We start from the raw sequence: 23,851 nt of genomic DNA on the forward strand, positions 1-23,851 counted from the left end.
ATGTAGTTTTTTAAGTGTTCCAGCTCCGTTGCCAGCATAAAAAGCCATCCTTTTACAGATAGTCCATTTAAATCATCTAGAATACCACTCTGGTTCTCTTTCGGAGCTTGTGTACCCGTTAGATTTTCGGGGTTGGTGATAGAAGAATCCCTAGCCTGTAGAAATCGGGCATCTGTCTCCAGGGAGTCAGCACAGAGCTTTGTAACCATTGTTGGAGTTATGACCTTCGCCATGTGTTGTAAGGCCGAGTCTGTATACACTGAGGTCTGTGTGACGTCACTCAGTTGTTTAACGTCGTGTTTATCAAGCCTGTCAGCTAGCCTGATTTCTTCTGCCAAGTTCATTGCCGGGGACTCCCTCTCCTGACTATCTGGAAGTCCCTTATATGATATAGACCAGTCCAAACAGGTTGTAGTGTCTTTCCATTCTTGGTCAGCTTTATTTTGAGAAGGGGGAGTAAAAAAACTTGTGATTTTTTGCTGGCCCTTTAACTCTAAGTAGCTTTCGGTATGGTGTAATGGAGATGAAAAAGCAGGCTGGGACTTTCTGCATTTTTTTCCTTTTGTTTATTTTCTTTGGATAAGCTCTCCGAGGGGGGAGGGAGTCCTAAAACTTTCCTCTCCTTTCTTGTTAGTACCATGAGAAAGCCTTCCTACTTCCAAAGTGAAAGTGCAAGAAGTAGAGTGGTTTTTTAATAGCTGATAGCGAAGAGTGGGAGGAATTCAGGCTTGCTCATTTTAATTGGAAGCAGCCGTTATTCTTTTTCTTTTCCTTTTTTCTTTTTAGCTCTTTTTAAGCCCCACAAGTTCTCCAAATATATATGTAGAAAGGAAGTCTACAGATTGATAAGTTCATAAGCTAATTAGCCGTTTATAACTGAGCTGACTAAGCCTCTGGAGAAAAAAGCTCACCCTTCGTCGGCGACCAGAACCAGAACCCCATTCCAGCCAGGCAAAAATGCAAAGTAGGGCCAGGTGTGGCCTGGTGGAAGTCTTAAGGGCCTTATAGAGAGCCCTGGAGGGCCACATTAGGCCTCCGTCCCTGAGGTTCCCCATCCATGGGATGGGAAATAGTTGGAGACTCCCCTGGAAAGTGAGGCAAGGCTGTGGGAAGTGGGTCCCTCCTCTTCCCCACCCCCAGCTAAGGGAAGGGGGCTCAGGGGTATGAGTGAAAGAAACAATGTCAGCAATTTTGGGACAGAAGCACAGAAAAAGATGTGAGAGAGAGGCCGAGAGCTAGCTGGAGGGTGGAAGGCTTCTTGGGGCGCTAGAGTGACGTGGGAAGCATGCAACCATATATAGCGGGCCACCCCTAGAGGGAGGAGATGGCTCCAACTTTGAGCCTTCACCATCAGGTCCATATATAATTACATAAGCGCAGGCTAAAAGATTGGCAGTGGCCAGGGGTGCCTGCCCGCAGAAGAAGTCATTCAGAGGAAAAGCCACACTCCGTGACGAGAGGCAGTGTGCTCAGAGGGGAACTGAGCCCTATACGCATCCCAAGTTTTGCCACTGTCAAATCTGCAGGGCGGAGATGGGGGTGGGCAGCCATGCGGTATTTAACCTGTGTTAAAAAACATTGGTAGAGAGCCAGTGTGGTGTAGTGGTTAAGGTGCTGGACTACGACCTGGGAGACCAGGGTTCGAATCCCCACACAGCCATGAAGCTCACTGGGTGACCTTGGGCCAGCCACTGCCTCTCAGCCCCAGAGGGAGGCAATGGGAAACCATCTCTGAATACCACTTACCATGAAAACCCTATTCATAGGGTCGCCATAAGTCGGAATCGACTTGAAGGCAGTTCATTTCCATTTCAAAAACATTGGTATGATTACTACAAAGCATGTAGTTGATTCCAAGCTGGTCTTCCCCTCCACCCCACCCACCCCCCGGAAATACAGTCCTTTGTTTGCTTGCTTTTGACGGAGCCTTTGCACCAATAAATTGAGCCCTTTGAGTACCGCCTCTCCCATTTTGGTTCTCTCACCTCTGGGAGCAGCCCTGCTGCTCTTGGCTGTGTTCTGAACTAAGGCTGGGGCTCTTTAAGAAGAAGGGGGAAGGGGCTGTAGCTCAGTGGTCAGAGCATCTCTTTTGCATGCGGAAGGTCCCAGGTTCAGTCCACAGCATTGCCACTGGGAATGCCCCCTGCCTGGAGAGCCGCTGCCAATCAGTGTAGACAATACTGAGTTAGATGGACCAGTGATCTGACTCAGTATAAAGCAGCAGCTTCCCATGGAAGGCAAAGCCTGCGTCTTAGGGCTCAGTAGGGCAAAAAGGTCCAATGTGAGCAGGGACCCACACTGGGCTCCCTGATAGGCCAGGCAAGACCTACCTGCCGGACTCGTGCGGACATGGAGTGGGTACTGGGGGTCCTTAGAGAAACGTTGAGTATAATAACAGCATTCACGACTATGACGATGGTGACCAGCAGGAGAAAGGTCAAGTACCTTTGAGGCGGAAAAAAAGGCACACTGGTCAACTATGTTGTTTAAATTGCTTTTTTAAAAATGTGTTTTTAAATGTGTATCTTCGTTTTTAATGTTTTTAATTGTCGTTAAACCGCCCAGAGAGCTCCGGCTATGGGGCGGTATACAAATGCAATAAAGAAAGAAAGAAAGAACGGTCATCACTCACCATTTTAATCTTCAGTTCACCACCCTTCTGCATCAGTTTGTGATTTTTTTCTAACCCCTCATGAAAATTCATCTGCATTTTAGGGTGCATTTTTCCTAATATGCACATATTTGTATGCAGTTTTTGTCTAATATACATATTTTTGCAAACACTATACCTTAATGCATTTTGCATGTTATTTTCACTAATATGTGCATTCTTTAGGCACCCTTTCCTCTAGTATACATTATTTTGGCTGGAGGACTGCATCCCAACATCTGGAGAAGGGTAAATTATGAAGGGTAGCTGTGTTTCAGTTCTTGTTTTGAGAGGTGCAAATTAGGAACATTCTCATTAAAATGCAAACTGAACTGCATTTCTCCGCTATCTGTCCTGCCAACTCTCTGTGTGTCAGTTCCTCCAACTCAGGATAACTCACGAAAGCTTCAGCTACAATCAGATAAACTCGTTGTAGCAGCCAGAGACCAGGTCTAGCAACTAGAAACTCCCCTCCTGCCACTGTCATGGGCTTCACATGAGGCCTTGGATGAGTCACTGCCTCTTCCTCATTCCCCATCTATAAAATGGATTTATTCATTACCTGTCACACTGGGCAGTTGTAAGGATAAAGGCAACAGCAGCCTTTGCAAAGAATTGCCACATCACTGGTGAATTGATGTAATAACATCAGAATGACGTTGATGCCCAAATGCTGCTGAATTTTTGCTAAATTGGAGCAAGGGGCTTTTTGAAACAATTGATCTGACCCAACTATATAGGGCAGGAGTGGGGAATCTTAGGCCTGGGGGCCCTCCAAGGCTCCCTGTCTGGCCCTCGAGACTGGGGTGCAGGCATCCAAGGACGCGGGGGGTCGTACTCGTAGATCTGTTACTTTTTTGGGAGCAGTGTCCCAGCCAGGTCCCGATGTATGAGCCAATGCAATCAGCATGAAAAGGGAGTGTGTTAGCCAACGAGAAGAGTCCTTGTCCTTTCATGCTGATTGGAGCAAATCAGAATGAAAGGAGGTGAGCCAGCCACTCAGAAGACTCTTCTCAATAGCTAAAGAAACAGCCTCTCCTTTCATGCTCAAAAGAATACAGGGAGAGCAAGGGAGGCGAGGGGAAGTGAAAAAGGGGGCATGGCTGTGAAGGGTGTGTGGCATGACTATCATGAAGGGACACTGGACTTCCGAATTTGCCACTACACTACTGCTCGAGACTGTCCCCACGCCACACCCTCTCCCCTGCCAGACCACCTTTCCCCAGGCCACAGCTCATCCCTGGCCACATTTCCCTCCCTCCTTGAGTGTTCCTGCCTAACTGGGATGTGCCTTCAGCTCTTGTAATGCTTCTTGCTTGGTGGCTGGAGGGTAGAGAGGGGTGTGTGAGTAGGTGTAGAAACTCGCCTACTATATAAGGTGCGGGGCCTCCTGCTCAACAACAGCTGCTGCCGCCGCATACTTCTCCTCTCCCTGCTCCAGGCAAGGTCCAGGTCCCCAAGCCTGAGCTCCCGCAACCACCTCCCAAGATAAGCCATCACCACCAGCAGCAGCAGAAGCAGCCCGGGGAGCAGCAGCTGAGCGAGCCCCAGGACATGGAGAGGAAGACAACGTTGCACCAGGAAACAGCTTCGCTGTAACAAACGCCTGTCTCCCTTCTGCCTCTCGGGAGCTGCCGCCCTCGCTAACACCACCTCCTTTTTTTTGGAGGTCCCGATAATGATAATGTTATTTCTTATTTAATTTTATTTGTTATTATAATGTTATTTAATTTAATGTTTGTAAATTGTATTGCTTTTATTGTATTTTTATTGTATTTTTATATTGTATTTTTATACCTGTGTTTATTTTTCTTTATAAGCCGCCTTGAGGGCCTTTGGCCGAAAGGTGTGGTATCAATAAAATTTAATATTAATACTAATACTAATAATAATAATAATAATAATGATGATGATGATGATGATGATGATAAGGTAAAATCCACATTTATTGCTCTGTCCACTTTTGCCTCTGATGCCACCTACCACCAGGATGCGGCCCCCGAAAGGTTGTCCGGAAAGGAACGTGGCCCTCAGGCTGAAAAACTTTCCCCACCCCTGAAGGAGACAGACAAGCCAGGTGTCTGGAGCAGTACAATTTCAAGGGAGCCCACCTTGCTAGCTCCTTTTGTGAGTGGTGTGTGCAGAAGCTCCATTGTCCTCAGTGACATTGGGGGGTGAGGTTCTGGAGTCTGAATATACCCTCTATTGTGTATGCCCTTGTGATGCAGGGGAAGCAGAGACAGTGGGTCATGTTCTACTTTATTGTGTCTTTTATCGTGACCTTCGATTCTCTCTCATTACTCCAGTTTTACAAAACATTCCCGGTAGAGATGATACATTTTATCTGGAGTACCTTCTGTCTGATCGGAATCCTCAGGTCACAGTTAAAGTGGCCAGTTTTTGTGCAGTGGCCATTAAATGCCGGAGAGCAATGATAAATCAATAGCACGCATAGGCTTTATAACTGGCCTTTTATCAGAATTTGTTTCATTTAGTGGATGTTCGAATTTTAATTATACCCTATTGTTTCAATGCTGTGTATGTATATGCTGGCCTTCGACCGTAATAAATGTACTACCGCTGCTGCTATTTGAATTTAAAAGCCCATGCCCAGCCCTATCTAAGCCGGCACCAGGCCATTTCAAATACCTCCAAGCACCTGGTTCTGGGACAGTCACCATTTTGTTTAATGGTGTTCAATGGCAGAGAATGCAGGGGAACATAGCTCCCGGACTTGTTTTCAGAGTAGGAACAATGACATCATCTGCAGGAACTCCAGATGACTGAAGGACCTTCCTTGCTCTGGCAGGTGAATGAGGAGTTTACAAGCCATTCGTTTTTACTATTGCTTGCAGCAGATTAGCATGGAACAAGTCAAAGAATGAGGAAAATAAACAAACAGAGGCTAGGTACATCTTTCCTTTCCGTTGGCTGGGTTCCTGCTTCATACTAATAGTTTAAAAGGTAACACTCTCTCACAAGATTGAATAATTGATCAACACACCTGGATGTTTAGAATCTCCTTGGGGACATGGCCTAGGCTCTCCCTAAGGGTTGCCATGATGAGCTCCTGCATTTCAGAATTCACCATTGCACATGGTACCCTTGGGCAGGTTACTGGGTCCCAGCATCCCAGCAGGGCCCACTGCCAACATCTGCACCAACACCAGTGGCAGAAGGTGGCTCCATGTCAGTGGGGCAGTGGGAACCGCTCCAGGTTTTAGTCCAAATGTTTAAGAAACCATCCAAGGTGCTTCAGCAGAGCTTCAGCACCTTAGACAGCTCCTTGACCATTCATACTAAAACCAGGAGCAGATTCCACTGCCCCACTGACATGGAGTCACCAGCCGCCACTGCCCAACACCACTAGACATAATTGAAGTACTCCAATGAGTATTGGGTGGCTAGGACACCTGCCGTTCTAATTTCCTACTATGTCGGCAACGTAGTGTTGCGTTGGGGCTTTTTGCAAATGTCTGAATGAGCCTTTTTTTGGATGGGATTGGTGCTGGTAAATGAATCCCAGAAGTATGCTCACTGGACATCTTAATCCTGCTGGCACTCCACTGGGAAATGAACATAACAGCCTAAGAAGAAAAGCTCTGCAGCTGGATCCAGCCAAAGACCCAACTAGTCCAGCATCCTGTTCTCACAGTGGTCGACCAGATGCCTCAAAGGATAGCCCACAAGCAGGACCTGAGCGCAGCAGCACTCTCCCCACCTGTGATTCCCAGCAACTGGTGTTCAGAGGCATACTGCTTCCAACAGTGGAGGTAGAACATAGCCATTGTAGCTTACAGCCATCGATGGGCTTATCCTCCAGGACTTTGTCTAATCCTCTTTTAAAGCCCTTCAGGTTTGTGGCCATTACTACCTCTTGTGGGAGCAAATCCCATCATTTGCTTACTTTCCAATGAGTGGCACCGCCTGGGAGGTTTCAGGGACCTTTTTTGCAACCAGGAAGAGGAAGACGGTCTGGGCTAGGAGGACGTTGATCGAAACCGTGCACTTCTGCCCACCAGCTGCAGAGATGAGAAAAGCAAGCGATCAACCAGGGTGGGGGCATGGGGAGGAGAGGGGCATGGGGTGACTTGTGACTGGAGGGTGGTAAAGGAGAAGTCTGCCTTGCTTTGTCATGCTGACAGGGTCAGCCCCATCTCACTCAGGAATGCCAATTTGCTTTGAAACTAGAGGCCCAAGATTGAGGAGCATCAGCTATGGTCCTCCTCTCAGCAACTGATAGTCTGGAATTTTTGAAATGGGACCAAAGCCTGCCACTCTGAGCTTCCCAGTTCCTGGCCTGTAGTCTTGCTCCTGGCCAGTCCATCAACTCCGCCTGAAGCAGTACCTGCTGCTGAATCTTTGTCGTTGTTATGTGCCTTCAAGTCGATTACGACTTATGGCGACCCTATGAATCAGCGACCTCCAAGAACATCTGTCACGAACCACCCTGTTCAGATCTTGTAAGTTCAGGTCTGTGGCTTCCTTTATGGAATCAACCCATCTCTTGTTTGGCCTTCCTCTTTTTCTACACCCTTCTGTTTTTCCCAGCATTATGGTCTTTTCTAGTGAAACATGTCTTCTCATTATGTGTCCAAAGTATGATAGACCTCAGATTCATCATTTTAGCTTCTAGTGATAGTTCTGGTTTAATTTGTTCTGTTTTCCCCAGCATTATTGTCTTTTCTAGTGAAGAAATAGTTTTGTATACTTAGAAATGGTTTTCTATGCTTAGCCCAGGGCAGGGGAACCTGTGCCCCTCCAGATGCTGTTGGACTACATCTTCCATCATCCCTGACATCAGCTGTGTTGGCTGGGGCTCATACACACTGGCGGCCGTCAGCAACCGGAGGGCCACAGGTTAGCCACACCTGGCCCCAGCCAACCAAAGCCCCCTGGTGATGCTGTGATGCTGACCTTTTGCCGGCAGGAAGTACACGAGCACAGAGACGGAGGAAATGAGCACACAAGGGATGATGATGTTGATGATGTAGAAGAGTGGCTTCCGCTGGATTATTAGGAAGAAGGTGATCTTCTGGTACTCGATATCATCTGGTGTGAAATGTGTCGCGTTCACTACCTTCTTGGCCGGCCGGTATTTAATTGCCCATTCCCCGTTCTCTGTATGAAGAAGACAGCGTCACATGAGCATGAACGAAACCATTTTATACACACACGTTCGTCAGATTTAACTATGGAGCGTCTGAGAGCACCTGCTCAGAGTGGTCCCCTCCCCGGGTTCCCTGCAATTCCCTGCCTGTAGCATCACCATGCCAGCATGAACTCTTGCACCTAACATGGAATGTGACAACTGGTGAATGTCAACCTTAAAAAAAAACCAAGGTTCTAGACCTTATGATTATCGAGGAAGGGTAGTGGAAGTGTAGGGCAGCCCTATCCTCCAACAGCAACATCTTTTTCCCCAAGCCCTTTAGATCTTTTTTGTTTGTCTAACTTCACGGCTGCGAAATTTGAAAACTAGATTTCTTCTTGGTTTTAATTGGTTCTCATGAAGGCACTGTGTTGATGTCCCAGATATTTCCCCTAATGGAGCAACGCTGCTGCCTGAATTTTATTTTGTTTTACTTTTTAATCACTGGATTATATGTGGTTATGGATCCTGGGAGGGGGAGCAGAGGAAGCTGAATTCCCCCCCCCCGACATAATGAGGGCAGGGAGAAAAGAAAGAGTTCTTTTGCAGCCAAGGTGGAGCAATATTCTATAAGTGTTCTGTCATTTTCCTTTGTCCAGTTACTAGTTCTTGGTTTCTTTCTTTTTATTCATGTGTCTGTATAATTGAGATGAATGTGAATTTCAGCAATATTTTTTATTAATTTTATTTACGTGTTACATTTGTGTGCCCCCTTCCTCCCGTAGGAGCTCAGGGCAGCTCAGAATGTTCACGCAGTACAATTTAAAATAAAATACAAACACATTTAAAATATTTAAAAACAATTTAAAACCATCTGAAAACATTTAAAAGCAATCACATACCCTTGCAGTTCTTAATGTCACAGTTGCCATGGTCAGTATCTCTCAGCCATCAAATGCCTGGATAAATAGGTATGTTCTGACATTTCTCCAAGGAGGGCATTCCACAAACAGGGAGCTGCCACCCAGAAGGCCGTGTCATGGGCCACCACTAATAGGGCAGCAACCAGAGGCAGCACCAGTATTATACACGATAGTGTACAGCCTTATTGTTCGGCATTAAATAAGCAGATGGACTGACTAACATTGCAAGAGTAAGAGAAAGCAAACAAACAAATGCTTATTGGAAAATGGAGTAATTTCACCATGTACTGGAGTAATAAGGGAAATATACTACTGGAAATAAGTAATCTACAGAAGAATTTAATCTGCTGTTCCTGTCCATTTAACTATATATCTATATGCACAGTCACTTTTATTTTCTTTTTACATGTCCTTTTTCTGTCTTAGTTATGCTTAAGAGCACGTATGTTTGAATACCCTCTTTTTTTTTTACATGCTTATTATATACCTCGGCACAGCCATTTACCAAAATGGGGACCATAGTCAAGAAATCAGAAGAAGGCTAGGACTGGGGAGGGCAGCTATGAGAAAACTAGAAAAGGTCCTCAAATGCAAAGATGTATCACTGAACACTAAAGTCAAGATCATTCAGACCATGGTATTCCCAATCTCTATGTATGGATGTGAGAGCTGGACAGTGAAAAAAGCGGATAAGAGAAAAATCAACTCATTCGAAATGTGGTGCTGGAGGAGAGCTTTGCGCATATCATGGACTGAGAAAAAGACAAATAATTGGGTGTTAGAACAAATGAAACAAGAACTATCACTAGAAGCTAAAATGATGAAACTGAGGTTATCCTACTTTGGACACATCATGAGAAGACATGATTCACTAGAAAAAACAATAATGCTGGGAAAAACAGAAGGGAGTAGAAAAAGAGGAAGGCCAAACAAGAGATGGATTGATTCCATAAAGGAAGCCACAGATCTGAACTTACAAGATCTGAAGAGGGTGGTTCATGACAGATGCTCTTGGAGGTTGCTGATTCATAGGCTCACCATAAGTCGTAATCGACTTGAAGGCACATAACAACATTATATTGTTTTACATATTATTATTGTTACTGGCTGCCTATTAGCTACCAGGCTAAGTTCAATGTGCTAGTTTTGGTGTACAAAGCCCTATACAGCTTGGGACCAGGATACCTGAAAGACCGTCTTACTCCTTATATACCCAGTCGATCACTGCACTCTGCAGGTGAGGGCCTCCTGCAGATACCGTCTTATCAGGAGGTCCATTCTACACAACGTAGGAAATGGACCTTTAGTGTGGCAGCACCTAACCTTTGGAATTCCCTCCCCTTAAATATTAGACAGGCACCATCTCTGTTACCTTTTTGGCACCTACTGAAGACATTCCTCTGAGACCTTATCATTCTGCATCTGTGTTGAAAACTGTTTTTTAAGATATTTTTAAAGATTTTATCTTTTTTTGATGTTTCGTTTAAAGATGTTTTAAAGATGTTTTTACTATTTTTTCCTCCTCTCTGCCGATCTGGGCTCCTTTTGGGAGGAAGGGCAGAATATAAATTTTATAAACGAATAATACATAAATAAATACATTATAACAATATTTTTTTCTAAAACAAATAAGCAAAAATCAGAGCTAAGCGAAAATTGCCTCCTCAAATTCTTCAACCGGATGTGGGCAGCAAAAAGGGTGTGCAAGTCATTTTGCCAGATATTCTGGAGAGCAGAGAGAAATGAAATTCTCCAACAGTTTTTCTCAGAAAACTCTCTTCTGAGAAATTTTGACTCTCTTACTCTTGAATGACACTCTATTCTTGGTTTATACAGGTTGGATGAAGGAAGCAAAGTAATGGAGTGCTGGGTTCGGGTGGACTGGAAGGAGACCAGGGCCAAGCCTTCAAAATAGGAAAATAATATTAAACAACATTAGTTGTGGATCCACAGTTGCGCGCAAAATGCATGGGCTGCAAACTAAGGAGGCCATTTTGCCAATATTCTCCAGAGGAGGAACTGAGATTCTCCAACAGCAGATCTCAAAAAGAAAGTTCAAAAATTTGTCAGATACTTCTTTTCTGAGAATTTTTACCTTAATCCTAGTAAAAATGCACCTGAAGAGGAGGCAACAGTAATCAAGTCCTGACTGCCTTGAGTTCCCCGCCTTCAAAACATTTCTGGACAATGGAGGTGGCCCATTAAGGCAAACAGAACTCTACTCCACCAACCTCACTCTGCCCTCAGCCGTCTGACTTGCAACCAGGCTCTGGTGGTCAGCTTCCTCCTCCTCCGTAGCCTCAGTGTTGCCCTTGAAGAACTCAGCACGGAGGATGGAGGCAAAACTAGAATGAGTTGCCTCTGCCTCTGATTGGCTCTGGCTCCACCGACTGTTGGGCTCCCTGCCTTCTGCCCTACCAGCCACAATGGGCACCAGCCACCACTGCTTCTGGGGTCCCTGAGTTTGGTTCTGGGGGCCACCATAATCCAAAGCAGGCTGCCACATTTGGGAGAGGGGGGAGAACAAAGCCTGGGTGAATCTGTTGCTTATGATGAATAAGCTGATGGAGAAAGAAGTCCAAACAATTACTCTAAAGGCAGAGAAAGGACAACAAATAAAAGCTCCTGCTGGGAGGAAGGGCGGGATATAAATCAAATCAAACCAATCAATCAATAAGTGTTCTGTATCGAAATGAGGATTTAGAGCCCTGCTGTGAATAATATACCCACAGTAGCAAGACTCATCAGTCCATCCAGACCAGGATGCCAGCTTATTGCCTACCATAGCACCGGGATTTCAGCCGGACGCTGGGATCTGGTGGGCTGATCCTGCCAAGGACTGAGACCCCAAGGCCTCCAGTGGCCCCACTGCCATAAAAGCCCACATTTCTCCCTCTCTCCCTCCCTCCCTCCCAGCTGCAACATGAAGTCCTGTGTGACATGTTATTAAGCCACTGTTTGTTTGTTTCTTCTCCTCTGCCCGGTTGTCTGCTGGAGCGATAGATTTGTAACGATGTAAAATAACTGGCTTGTTCCAGTAATGAAGGCTCTCGCTTCCAGAGAGGAACTTTCTGCCTTCGATATGCTATTCAAACATGATGGAGACTGACAGCGGCAGTTGCTCAGCACAACTGCGTCCCCCAGATCATTCAGCAGAAATGTAGCTGTTAACTTTAGGAGTGGCTGAGAAGGAAGGGGAGAGGAGCACGCAGAACAAAAGGGGGCCAAATAGCAAACATTCCCCTGAAGTGATTCTTATTAATAACCCACGGAAGGGGGGGGCACGGAGAGTGGCCAGAAAGCAAAGTGAGGCAAATCTTGGAAGCCATTAAAAAGGACAGACAGACAGCTACCATCCATGGCTACTAGCCATGATGGCTGTGCTGTGCCACCCTAGTCAGAGGCAGCATGCTTCTGAAAACCAGTTGCCGGAAGCCGCAGGAGGGGAGAGTGTTCTTGCACTCGGGTCCTGCTTGCGGGCTTCCCCCAGGCACCTGGTTGGCCACTGTGAGAACAGGATGCTGGACTAGATGGGCCACTGGCCTGATCCAGCAGGCTCTTCTCATGTTCTTATGTTCTTATGACAGACCTGGCCCCTTACGGGCATGGAGTTGTATTCAACTATCTCTTACTTGGAGTTAGGGACAGAAAGATTCTCTCTTGTTTTTCCAATCTTAAATCCAGTTCTCCAGTTTCTGTTTGTTTTAATCCTCATGAAAATTCTCCAGCATTTTAGGGCACATTTCTCCAAATTTTTGTGGGCAGTTTTGACAAAGGTACACATTTCTGCCAGCCATTTCTCATCACATCATGCCTTTTTGCCTGTTATTTTCACTCATATATTCATTTCTGTGCACACTTTCCCCTAATACGTGCATTTCTGTAAATATTGTTTAGTGGCGAACTGCTTCCCAAAATTCTAATAAATGCGAATTTCGGAGGACAGCTCTTTTTGGTTCTCATATTGTTTCAGAAAGTGCGAATTTGATAAATTCTGCTTGAAATGCGAACTGAATCAAAATTCTCACCCATCCCTAACACACACACACATACACACACTCCAGGGCCAGGGAGCATCTGCCCAGTGCTTGGCTCTGTGATATCTGTGCCAAAAATGCTGTTGTGTTTTTTTTAAATGCTCCTAATCCCCTCAAGATTCTAGGCAGCTGTGTCATTTCCTAAAGTATGGCAATGGGGGGGAGGGGAGAGAGATTTATCCCTCTAACATTTTCTGTCATTAGAAATCAGGGGAGTTTGCCAGTGAATCTGACTTGCAGTAGGACCAGGGGGGGAAAGATGCACTTCCTCACAAATGTAGTCAATTAACTTGTATAATCCATTGCAAGGTTGGCCAGTAGCTTAGAGGGCCTTTAAAAACATTGGGAAGTAGAAGATATCTTTATCAATGGCTATTAAGTAAAGCCTCCATGTTAAGAGGCAGTTTACCTCAAATACTGGATGATGTATTTCATCATCAACAGTTAAGAAGGTCACTTTTCTTTCAAGAAGTTGTGAGTTTCAAGGAGGTGCCACACCAAGAGGCTGAACTAGATCATCCTTGTGCAGAAAGACAATTCTTAGGTTTTTAATGTTGTCATAAGGATTTAGATGGCATCATTGTCTGTCCCCTCCCCTCCCCCTGCCTGCCCCCTGCACCTCTGGCTTGGGTGCAGGTGAGGTTACCTGTGAAAGCTTTCCGTTCAATAGCAATCCATTCAATTGTCTGTTGCTCTTCAACTCTCAACAGTAGGTTGATTTCGCGGGCATTGTAGGTCTGGGACCTTAAACACAGAATCACTCAGTAAGCCCAATTCGTGCCAAAGCTGCTATAAAACAGATATATGCACCATAAACTGATGGCCCTCAGCCAGGGGTGGGGAACCTGTGGCCCTCCGGATGCCAGTGGTGGCTGGTGCCTCCATGTCAGTGGGGCAATGTAATCCACTCTGGGGTTTAGTACAAACTGAAAGTTTGCCTTGGACAGCTGCCTGAAAGTTCAGACTAAAACCCGGAATGGATTCCATTGCCTGACTGACAGGGAGCCACCATACACCAGTGCCAGATGTTGTTTGACTCCAACTCCCCAATGGTCAAAGATGATGGTGAGTTGTAGTCCTCTGTAACATCTAGAGGGCCAAAGGTTCCCCACGCTTGGCCTAGGTCCTTCTGCCAGCCATGATCCTCAGTACAATCTGAACCACTCAGCCAATGGCAGCCAGCTAACCCCTTCCAGGTCTTCTATGACACCAGGGCAATTCAGCCAATTACTGCCAGAGACTTCTTCACCAGCACAAAATCCCTTCCTGTGCTACAATATACAGATAACCAAGGTTTTATGGATCCAAGCCCAAGGCTACCAAGGCTGAAGGCAGGATGCTTCCAAATGCCAGTTGAGGGGAAAGTGCTCCTGTGCTCAGGTCCTACTTGCAGGTTTCCCACAGGCAACTGGTCGGCCACTGTGAGAACAGGATGCTGGACTAGATAGGCCACAGGCCTGATCCAGCAGGGCTCGCCCTCCAACTGGTGGACGAACCCAGGAACATAGGAAGCTGCCTTAGACCGCATCAGACCCTTGCTTCATCTAACTCAGTATTGCCTACACTCAGTGACAGCTGGTAGCTCCATGTCAGCAGGGCAGATGAATCCACTCTGGGCTTTAATCCAAACTTTCAAGGAGAAAGGACCTTAGACAGCTCCTTGAAAGTCCAAACTAAAACCTTGAGCTTATTCCACTGTCCCGCCGACATGGAACCATCAGCTGCCAGGAGCCTGCACAATACTGAGTGGCGGCAGCAGCACTCGAGGGTTTCCGACGGAAGTCTCTCCGAGCTTTACCTGGAGACTCCCGGAACTGAACTGGGGACCTTCAGCATGCAAACCAGATGCTCTGCCGCTGAGCTACGGCGATAGAAACGGTGATGGAGGGGGTGGAGCTTAGCACTCTTCTCCCTTCCCTCTCCCACATGATGTCACTTGCATGGGGAATTATAACGTCTGAACAGGGCTGCTATCATACTGCAAATTTATCGCCAGAGCATGTTGAAAGCATCGGAGTTTCAGTGCCTGATTTGACCACTAGGTGATTCATGCCCATGTCTTTGTGATCTGCTGGCTTGCTAGTACAGGGGATGCCAGAAATGCCAAACAGGAGTGATATCATAAGCACATAAGAAGAGTCATGCTGGGTCAGGCCAGTGGCCCATCTAGTCCAGCATCCAGTTCTCACAGTGGCCAACTAGATGCCTCTGGGAAGCCTGCAAGGAGGACCTGAGCGCAAGCACACTCTCCCCTCCTTTGGTTTCCAGCAACTGGCATTCAGAAGCACATGCCTCTGAACATGGAGGCAGAGCTAACCATCATGACTGGTAGCCATTGGTAGCCTTATTCCCCATGTACTTGTCTAATCCTCATTTTAAGCCAATCCAGCTCCACTACTGGGATCACCTCCCCGCTGCCCAGCTTGCAAAGGCAATGATAAAGAGTGTAGACTCACTGGAATACCATGGAGCAATTTTGCCAGTCGAAAGGGAAGTAGGTGACAACAATAGGACACACGCTGCGGTAGATGGCTGGGGGCAGCCAGGTGATGCTACCGTCAGGAGACACCAACACATTGGCATACAAGGCGACTTCAAACACCCCATCGATGCTGTAGACAACAAGGGGGGAAAGAGATCAGAAGAGCCAGCATCTCCCTCCCCCCACCCTCTCTCTAGCTGGGATTTCATAGCAGGGGTGGCTCACATTTTTGGACCTGAGGGCGGCAGTGAAGGCTGGCCACCCCTCAGAGGGGCATATGCCAGAGGTGGGTATGGTCAACCAACACACACACAGAAGTCTCTCTCTTCCTAACCCAGCACTGCTACGGAGTGACAAGACAGTGTTTTCCTTTCCCCATGCCAGCGCTGCGTAGGGTTGGGGGAGAAATTCGGTTTGGTTCGCCATTTAAAGCTGAATTGATCAAACTGTCACGTTCCAAAACAGTCTGAGAACCGAAACAGAGCCATCCTTTAAAATCTGTGCTCATCTGAATTTTGTGACGGAGTTTTCCCCAACCAAACAACACGTTAGGGGAAAGTGTGTATAAAAATGAAGGCATTTGTGAAAACAGCCTACAAAAATGCATTGTATTGGGAGAATTTGCTTGCAAAAAATGTGTACATCAGTCAAAATTGTATGCAGAAAATGTGTTTGTTAGGAGAAATTTGCACTAAAATGCTGCAGAATTTTCATGAGAATTTTTTTTAAAAAAATGAAAATTTGCAAATTGCAAGAACTGTGGATAACCGAATGTAAGATTGGAAAAAATGAGAAACGTAGAGAACCCCAAATGGACAGCTCCTTCCATCTCTAGCGCTGAGCTAGGAGAAGAGGCTCGTCTCCTACCCCAGCTCTGCGAGGAAACAGCATTTTCTCCTTTCCCATGCCAGTGCGGCCCATGGAGGAGAGTAGCCTCTTCCCCTAGCCCAGAGCTGCCAGGGAGTGGAAAGCCCTCTCCTAACCTTGGGAAAGGGCCTCCTCTCTCTCTCTGGTGTGACACCATTGCAAGCAGGTCTTAGAACTCTTTTCTGTTTCCTGTGTCTCTAAGACCTGCCAGGCTAAGAGAGATGTTGCCTGCTTTTTGACAGTTCAAGGTCACAGAGCAGGTGGAGGCTTGTCTGCGATGTTAGTGCTAAGCACCACAGTGCTAAGCTTATCTCTGGTCTTAGCTGTGTGGTGCTCAGCGCTAGGATCAGGTAGCAGAGTACTTCGTTTGGAGATCTCTGCACCTGATGTCATATGATGCCAGGTGACTGACAGGTGGGCAGGGTTTACCCCCAAAAAACTCGTGGATCCAAATCAGTCTTAATTAGGCCCGACGGCTGGAAGTTCCACACTGCTGTTAAAGAAGGATCTTCTACGAGGAAGACCATTGCTAGTTAATATAATGCAACATTAAATGCTGTGTACAACCTCTGTTTCCACTGTTATCTGCAGAAAGACAATGCCTCAGCAGCACAATGGGGTTTGGCACTGGAGGCTTCTGGGTGGTCGCTACTCCTCTTGCCCAAACTGAGCAGCTTCCGGGGGAAGTAAAGTGTGGAAACACCCCAGGAGGATCCTTCTATGATCCAGTGAGTGAACTGGGCAGAATGGGGTGAGGTAGACAGAGCTTGGAAAAGTTACTTTTTTGAACTACAACTCCCATCAGCCCCAGCCAGCATGACCACTGGATTGGGCTGATGGGAGTTGTAGTTCAAAAAAAGTAACTTTTCAAGCTCTGTATATCACATCTTCTATCTACCCAAATTCACTTGCTACCAGGGGGGAGAGGAGAAAAAGAGAAGAAGGGAGCAACCTCTGTGGGATACTGACTTGTTCTCCAGAACAATATCCGGCAGCCACACCTTGGTGGAGGGGATCCGTAAACACTGGATGTTGTCATAGTGATCTGCATTCCACTGCAGGCGGTAGTCCTTCCATATCTGCCAACAAGGAAGTCGGTTAGTCATGTTGGCCTAATGGGCGTTTCACAGTATCACACACTACATGGGTAGCCCTCAGGAAACCTGAGTCATTACAAACTAGGCACAAGGAGAGTTTCACAGGGACTGACCTGCCTTCAGACTCAAAATCAAGGATGCTAGGCTAATTATCAGTATCCCTGGATTTCATTTTTTTAATTTAAAAATTAAGTTACTAGATCTCAAGACTGAAAATCACCGCCAGAGCCTGTGGCATGAACATCCCTGAGCCATGATAGACTTGGAAGACTCTTTCTTGCTTGCTTTATGTATTATATCCTTCCTTTTGTTTACATACAGCAATGCCGTGGGTGGCTTATAATCAGCACAATAAAAACATTTGTTTTTTTAAAAAAAAAAGTAAACAAAAGCAGCAGGAAGACAAAACAGTCTAAGAGATCATGTAGGCTGCATACACACCATACATTTAAAGCACATGACTTCCCCCAGAAGTTTGTTAAAGGCGCCAGGAATTATAGCTTGGTGAATGGTACAGTTCCCAGGATTCTTTGGGGACAGTGAAATTTATTATTATTATTATTATTATTATTATTATTATTATTATTATTATTATATCTTGCCCTTCCTGCAGAAGGAGCCCAGGACAGCAAGCACATCAACAAAACATTTTAACAGCAGCAACAATCTCATAACAATAAAACTTTCTTAAAAACAGTTACAGATAAAAATGTTCTCCCATACAGTGATCTCTGGGTTGCCAGGAGTAGTCTCCTTCAGCCATGTGCTTTAAATGTCTGGTGTGTGTACACCATAGACTTGTTGAAACAGGATAGTTTTTACATGGTGACAGAATGCCATCAGGGAGAAGATGAAGTAGGTCTCCTGGGGCAGGGAGTTCCAAAGACTAGACACCATGATGGAGAAAATTCCTCTCCCAATCAAACTTCTGATGGCAAAGGGACATGGTGAAGACCCTCTACTGATGACCTAAGTGGTCAGGAGGGTTCATGCTGGAGGAGCCAATTCCTTAGATATCCTGGTCCTACACCATTTATAGCTTTAAAGTTAGCGACCAGCACTTTGAACAGTTAAAGCAGCTGTCCCCAACCTCATGCCCAGGATTGGCCCAATCAATTTTGCTTCCTGTGATAGAACAACCAATTCCACCACCGCCTCCACCACCAACCCTGCATATCATGGTGCATGGTACCTTTGCCGACTTTGACAGAAATTCCTCCCACAAGTGTTTTTCTCCCTCCCTGGCAATAGAATTCAATAACAGATTAAAAACCATAGATTTGCTGCCTGTTCATGAAAGCAAAACATAGCCACCTCACTCTACCTTGCAGTAGGGCCGACCCCACTGACGCCCTCCAGAGGTTTGGGACTCCAACTCCCATCAGCCGCCACCAGCACGGCCAAGGGTCTGGGATGATGGAAGATGTCTCCCAAAACGTCTGGAGGGCACCAGGTCCAGGAAGGTGGAGTTACAGGGTTCATAATTTGCAACGGTTAGAAAACGGCAACTCTGCAGTTCAGATGAAGCTTGTACTGGTCTCTTACCAGTTCTAACCAAACGCTGGTTGTGAGCGCCTCGTCCCTCTCATTCTGGAAAAAGACAGAAGACTGAGTCAGAACATAGGAAGAGTCCTGCAGCCAAAGGGGGATTATTTAGTCCAGCATCCTGTTCTCACACTGCCAACCAGATGCCCCAAAGGAAAGCCCACAAACAACTGCACTCTGGACTGCCTTCAAGTCGATCCTGACTTATGGCGACCCTACGAATAGGGATTTCATGGCAAGGGGCATTCAGAGGAGGTTTCCCACTGCCTCCCTCTCAGGCTAGTCCTCCCCAGCTGGCTAGGGCCTCCTCAGCTTGCCACAGCTGCACAAGCCAGCCCCTTCCTTGTCCACAACTGCCAGCTGGGGGGCAACTGGGCTCCTTGGGACTCTGCAGCTTGCCCACAGCTGCACAAGTGGCAGGGCATGCAGCCCCTGAGCTACTCCCTGTGGGGTGATCTTTAGCTGGCCCTTGACACCCAGGAGACATGAGCGGGGATTTGAACTCCCAGACTCTGGACTCCCAGCCAGGCTCTCCTCCCCACTGTGCTATACCAGCTTTCAACTGCACTCTACCCATTTGTGATTCCCAGCAACTGCTGCTCAGAGGAGTACTGCCTCCAACTGTGGACGCAGAACATAGCCATCTTGGCTAGTAGCCATTGGTAGCCTATCCTCTAGTAATTTGTCTAATCCTCTTTTAAAGCCATCCAGTTGGACAGCTGTAACATCCATCCAGCCTTGCTACAACTTTTCCCAAACTTCTGTAATGAAGACCTTTTGCCAGCAGCCAGGCGCAATAGAAGCAGCTTCTTTTGCCTTTGCATTCTGGCCTGTGTGCTCCTTCGTCAGAGCACTTCAGGACAAAATAGATATTTTCCTTCCCATAGCTGAGCTCTGAAAAACGGATTTTGCAGACTAGCAGCAAGAGGTGGCTGTGAACAGTGCCAGTTGGCTCGTACCCATGACATCACCAATGCATCACCACTTTTGCAACTGTTTATAAAGACTCCTTTTCAAAAACGAGGCTAAGGCTCAATGTATAAATCGATAAATGTACATTTGGTGGTTTAAACAATGAAAATGATGGACATCGCACTTAAAAGCATAGAAGGAGAGGGAAGACTGGTGGGTGACGATGTCATGTATGCCTGTCATGAAAGTCAGGAAGTCAGGCTCACATCATGTGCGAAGAACCTGCCGTGATTTTTAAAAGGTTACGTCCGTCTTCAACTTTGAATTCCCACCTGCTATTGGCACCTGCTGCAAATGCTTTCAGACCTAATGTAGGAAATAGATCACGCAACCTTGCTAGTGAGCACCAACATTCAGGAATGCATATTTTAAGCATGGGATGTTGTGTGACAATAAATGTGTAAATATTTATAACAACAACATTTGTTACAATCTTGTTATTTGAGGAGGCGTGTAGTCTGCGACAACAAAAAAGTCCTTTGGTGGGCCATGCTCCCTGCCTTCATAGAAGGGATTTACTCAGACTGCATGCATACATTTAAAGTCAATCTGTTGTTGTTATGTGCCTTCAAGTCGACTATGACTTATGGCGACCCTATGAATCAGTGACCTCCAAGAGCATCTGTCGTGAACCACCCTGTTCAGATCTTGTAAGTTCAGGTCTGTGGCTTCCTTTATGGAATCAACCCATATCTTGTTTGGCCTTCCTCTTTTTCTACTCCCTTCTGTTTTTCCCAGCATTATTGTCTTTTCTAGGGAATCATGTCTTCTCATGATGTGTCCAAAGTAGGATAACCTCAGTTTCATCATTTTAGCTTCTAGTGACAGTTATGGTTTAATTTGTTCTAACACCCAATTATTTGTCTTTTTCACAGTCCATGGTGTGTGCAAAGCTCTCCTCCAGCACCACATTTCAGATGAGTTTATTTTTCTCTTACCCGCTTTTTTCACTATCCAGCTTTCACATCCATAGAGATCGGGAATACCATGGTCTGAATGATCCTGACTTTAGTGTTCAGTGATACATCTTTGCATTTGAGGACCTTTTCTAGTTCTCTCATAGCTGCCCTCCCCAGTCCCAGACTTCTTCTGATTTCTTGACTATTGTCTCCATTTTGGTTAATGACTGTGCCGTGCCGAGGTTCTACCCCCAAAGAATTCTGGGAACTGTAGTTGGTTAAAGGTAGTGGGAATTGTAGCTCTGTGGGTGGTAAACTACAGTTCCCAGGATTCTTTGAGGAGGAATGGCATGCTTCAAATGCATAGTGTGTATGCAGCCACCTGAGGTGGCCAGAAGCTATTTTAAATCAGGACTGCTGGCAGGGGAGTTTTCCAACAACCTTACTGCTTGCTCCCACTGTGTTAACTTGCAAGCATTAGGACAGAGATGGGGAAACTATGGTCCTCCCATCAACCCCAGCCAGCATGACCAATGGTCTTTCAGCAAAGAGTAGAGAGGCACAGGTTCCCCCATCTCTGCATGAGGAACATCCAGCCTGATCTATGCTGCTCTGCAGTGCCACCCCTGCAGCTGTTCAGAGGATGAACTGCAACTTTCATCCCAGGGGAGATCAGCTGACCTGAGAAGCCCACAGAGTGTCAATCTGACTTTGTAAAACTGCTGGTTCTGGTCTGGCTGTCTAGTTTGAGCAATTTATTTTTCACTTTTAGGCTCCGTGGCTCACAGAGTGCCTAAAGCCCCACTTGAATCTCTACTGAAATCCTGCCTTGTCTATCTGACTGCATCTAGGATGCCAGTGCAGGCAGTCTCCTACTGGAAAATCCTTGTTCATTTATTTATTAATTTATTACATTTATACCCCACCTTTTTTTCATCATAGAAACCCAAGGCGGCTTACATATGGTTCCCAGGCGGTCTTCCATCCAGGCACTGACCAGACCTGACCCTGCTTAGCTTCAGCAGGGTGCTACCCTCATGTGCCTTCAGACCATAGCCTGGTTCAAGTGAAACAAATGTCCTTATTTCCTGTGGATGTAGAGTTCCCAGCTCAGTGGCCATACCTCAGTGGCACAGCATCCCCTTTGCATGCAGAAGGGTCCGGGTTCAATCCCCAATGGCATCTCCAGGTAAGGCTGTGCAATAGACTCCCTGCCTAAAATCCTGGAGAGCAGCTGCCAGTCAGTGTAGACAATACTGTGCTAGATAGACCAGTGGTTTGACTCCATCTAAGGCAGTTTCCTATGTCTCCTGAGGTTCATATCCTGAAATCCAAAAGAGCTGAGCCTGGGAGATAAAGAGTGGTTCATGGCAGATGGTGGAGCCTCATAGGAGAGGGATGGAACCTGTGATGCTTGGTGGGGAGTCAGACAGAGGAGGGAGACGGTCCTGCTGTGCCTGGTGCTTCTCCAGTGGGGCTGACGCACATGCGGGGTAAACCCTCCCAAGCCAAACAGAAAATATCCTGTCTGCTCAGTACTGTCTCCTTATCTTGCTATTTTGCTTCTTCCTCTGGAGACCCTGAGAAGGCAGGTAAACCCTTGAAAATTTAGGCCAAACCCTGATGCTAGGGTACATTCTGAGCCAGACCATTGGTCCATCCACCTCAGCCTTTCCCAACCAGTGTGCCTCCAGATGTTGTTGGACCACAATTCACATCTTTCCTGACCATTGGCAATGCTGGCTGAGGCTGATGGGAGTTGTGGTCCAACAACATCTGGAGGCACACCGGTTGGGAAAGGCTGATCTAGCTGCATTGATTGGCAGGGGCTGTCCAGCGTTCCAAGCAGGGGTTTCTGCCAACCCTACCTGTAGATACCAGGGATTGAACCTGAGGCCTTCTGCATGCAAACCAGATGTTCATCCACCGAGCTACAGCCCTTGCCCTGGGCTGCTGTTCATGCAGAGTGTTAACCGATAGAAAGGGTCTTGGTAATTTCTGTGTTCCTGTGACCACCAGGTCCCTGGAAAGAGGTGGCATCGCCATTCTCGAGGCCCTGAGCAACAACCCTGCTATGATACCATGAGGGCCTTGGGATCAGGGGGAGAGGAAATAAAGGCTTCCTTCCTTACCAGCGTGATGAGGTTGGTGAGGGTCAGCTTGAGCGAAATGTCAACAATGTCCCTCTCGTCCTTGGCTGGGCGGAAGTTGCGGTCATAGTTGGCCATCAGATCATTGAGTAGCTTCTCCTCCTGGTTCCGACTCAGGATCGCTGGAGAAAAGAGAAAGACAGCTCTTTGTGTGATGTGTGAAGAGCCGAGAATGCTTTGGGGAAAGTGGGTTTTGAGGAAGGATTTGAAGGAAGGCAGGAGGAATCACGCAGGTATTTGGGAAGGCAGCTCCAAACCCACAGAGCAACAAGGAAAAGAGTGTGGAGTCTTTTCAGAGAGCAGGTGACCTGAAGATGGTGGAGCTTGTGGAATGAAGATCAAAAGTAGGGGTGTAAGGATATGAAAGCAGAGAGATGAAGAAGGCAAGGCCTTGGGGGATTTTTCTGGAAATGAAGCAAGAGCAACTCCTGTTTGGGTTCTTTTGTGTGTATTCCAGAAGGAAGATAGAGTTAGGGTCCTCCAGGTGGCTAGGCTTACCTCCCCTCTACCTGTGCTCTTCTCTGCCTAACTTCCTTCCATTGTAAACTGATATGCTCAGGGAAGTTGACCTGCCCTCCTTTGTTGTCTTCTTTGACTGTCCAAGGAGAGAGGAGACATCTCTTTCTTTGCTCTCTCTCTCCTGAGGCATGAGGGCAATACCCACAACTTGGCATTGCACCTCCAACTTAGTTAGAACTAGGTGTGTCTTTCCTATCTACTATGCATTTCTATAAATAAAGTAGCTTTTTCTTATTTTACTGAGTCTTAAGAATGGACTTAATGGACTCCAACCCATTGACGTAATAAACCTTAAACAAAACTATGCAGGTAAGAAGCCAGCAGGGGTGTGGGGGCTTTCCAGTGTTTTGCACCGCCTGCAGCATGTACGACTATCTGCCTGTTGGACAGAAGTCGTGGGTATGCTCTCAGTGCAATGAGCTCCTGGCTCTCCGGGAACGACTTGAGGCCAAGGTGGCGGACCTGGAAAAGCTGAGAGAGGCAGAGATGTGTGTGGAGGAGGCCTTCAGGGATGTTATAGCTGTGTCCCACTCCAACGATGATAGCTCTCCTGCTATCATGGAGAACGATGGTCTCGGGGAAGGAGAGCATCCAGCTGAGGAAGAGGGAAACGATCCC

General features: G+C 46.7%; 1 protein-coding gene across 1 annotated transcript in view; it reads right to left on the minus strand.

Annotated features, from left to right (window-relative positions):
* CHRNG (cholinergic receptor nicotinic gamma subunit) overlaps positions 1 to 23,851 on the minus strand; it is a 46,130-nt gene that overhangs the window by 14,591 nt on the left and 7,688 nt on the right. The window contains exons 2-9 of the mRNA XM_061637527.1: positions 22,697 to 22,836; positions 18,694 to 18,738; positions 17,021 to 17,130; positions 15,159 to 15,314; positions 13,349 to 13,446; positions 7,568 to 7,771; positions 6,558 to 6,672; positions 2,331 to 2,445 (exon numbers count right to left, since the gene is read on the minus strand). Coding sequence (XP_061493511.1) covers positions 2,331 to 2,445; positions 6,558 to 6,672; positions 7,568 to 7,771; positions 13,349 to 13,446; positions 15,159 to 15,314; positions 17,021 to 17,130; positions 18,694 to 18,738; positions 22,697 to 22,836 — 983 coding nt within the window. The remainder of the gene's footprint in view (positions 1 to 2,330; positions 2,446 to 6,557; positions 6,673 to 7,567; positions 7,772 to 13,348; positions 13,447 to 15,158; positions 15,315 to 17,020; positions 17,131 to 18,693; positions 18,739 to 22,696; positions 22,837 to 23,851) is intronic.

Source organism: Rhineura floridana, chromosome 7 (genome assembly GCF_030035675.1).
Source record: "Rhineura floridana isolate rRhiFlo1 chromosome 7, rRhiFlo1.hap2, whole genome shotgun sequence".
Lineage (NCBI taxonomy): Eukaryota > Metazoa > Chordata > Lepidosauria > Squamata > Rhineuridae > Rhineura > Rhineura floridana.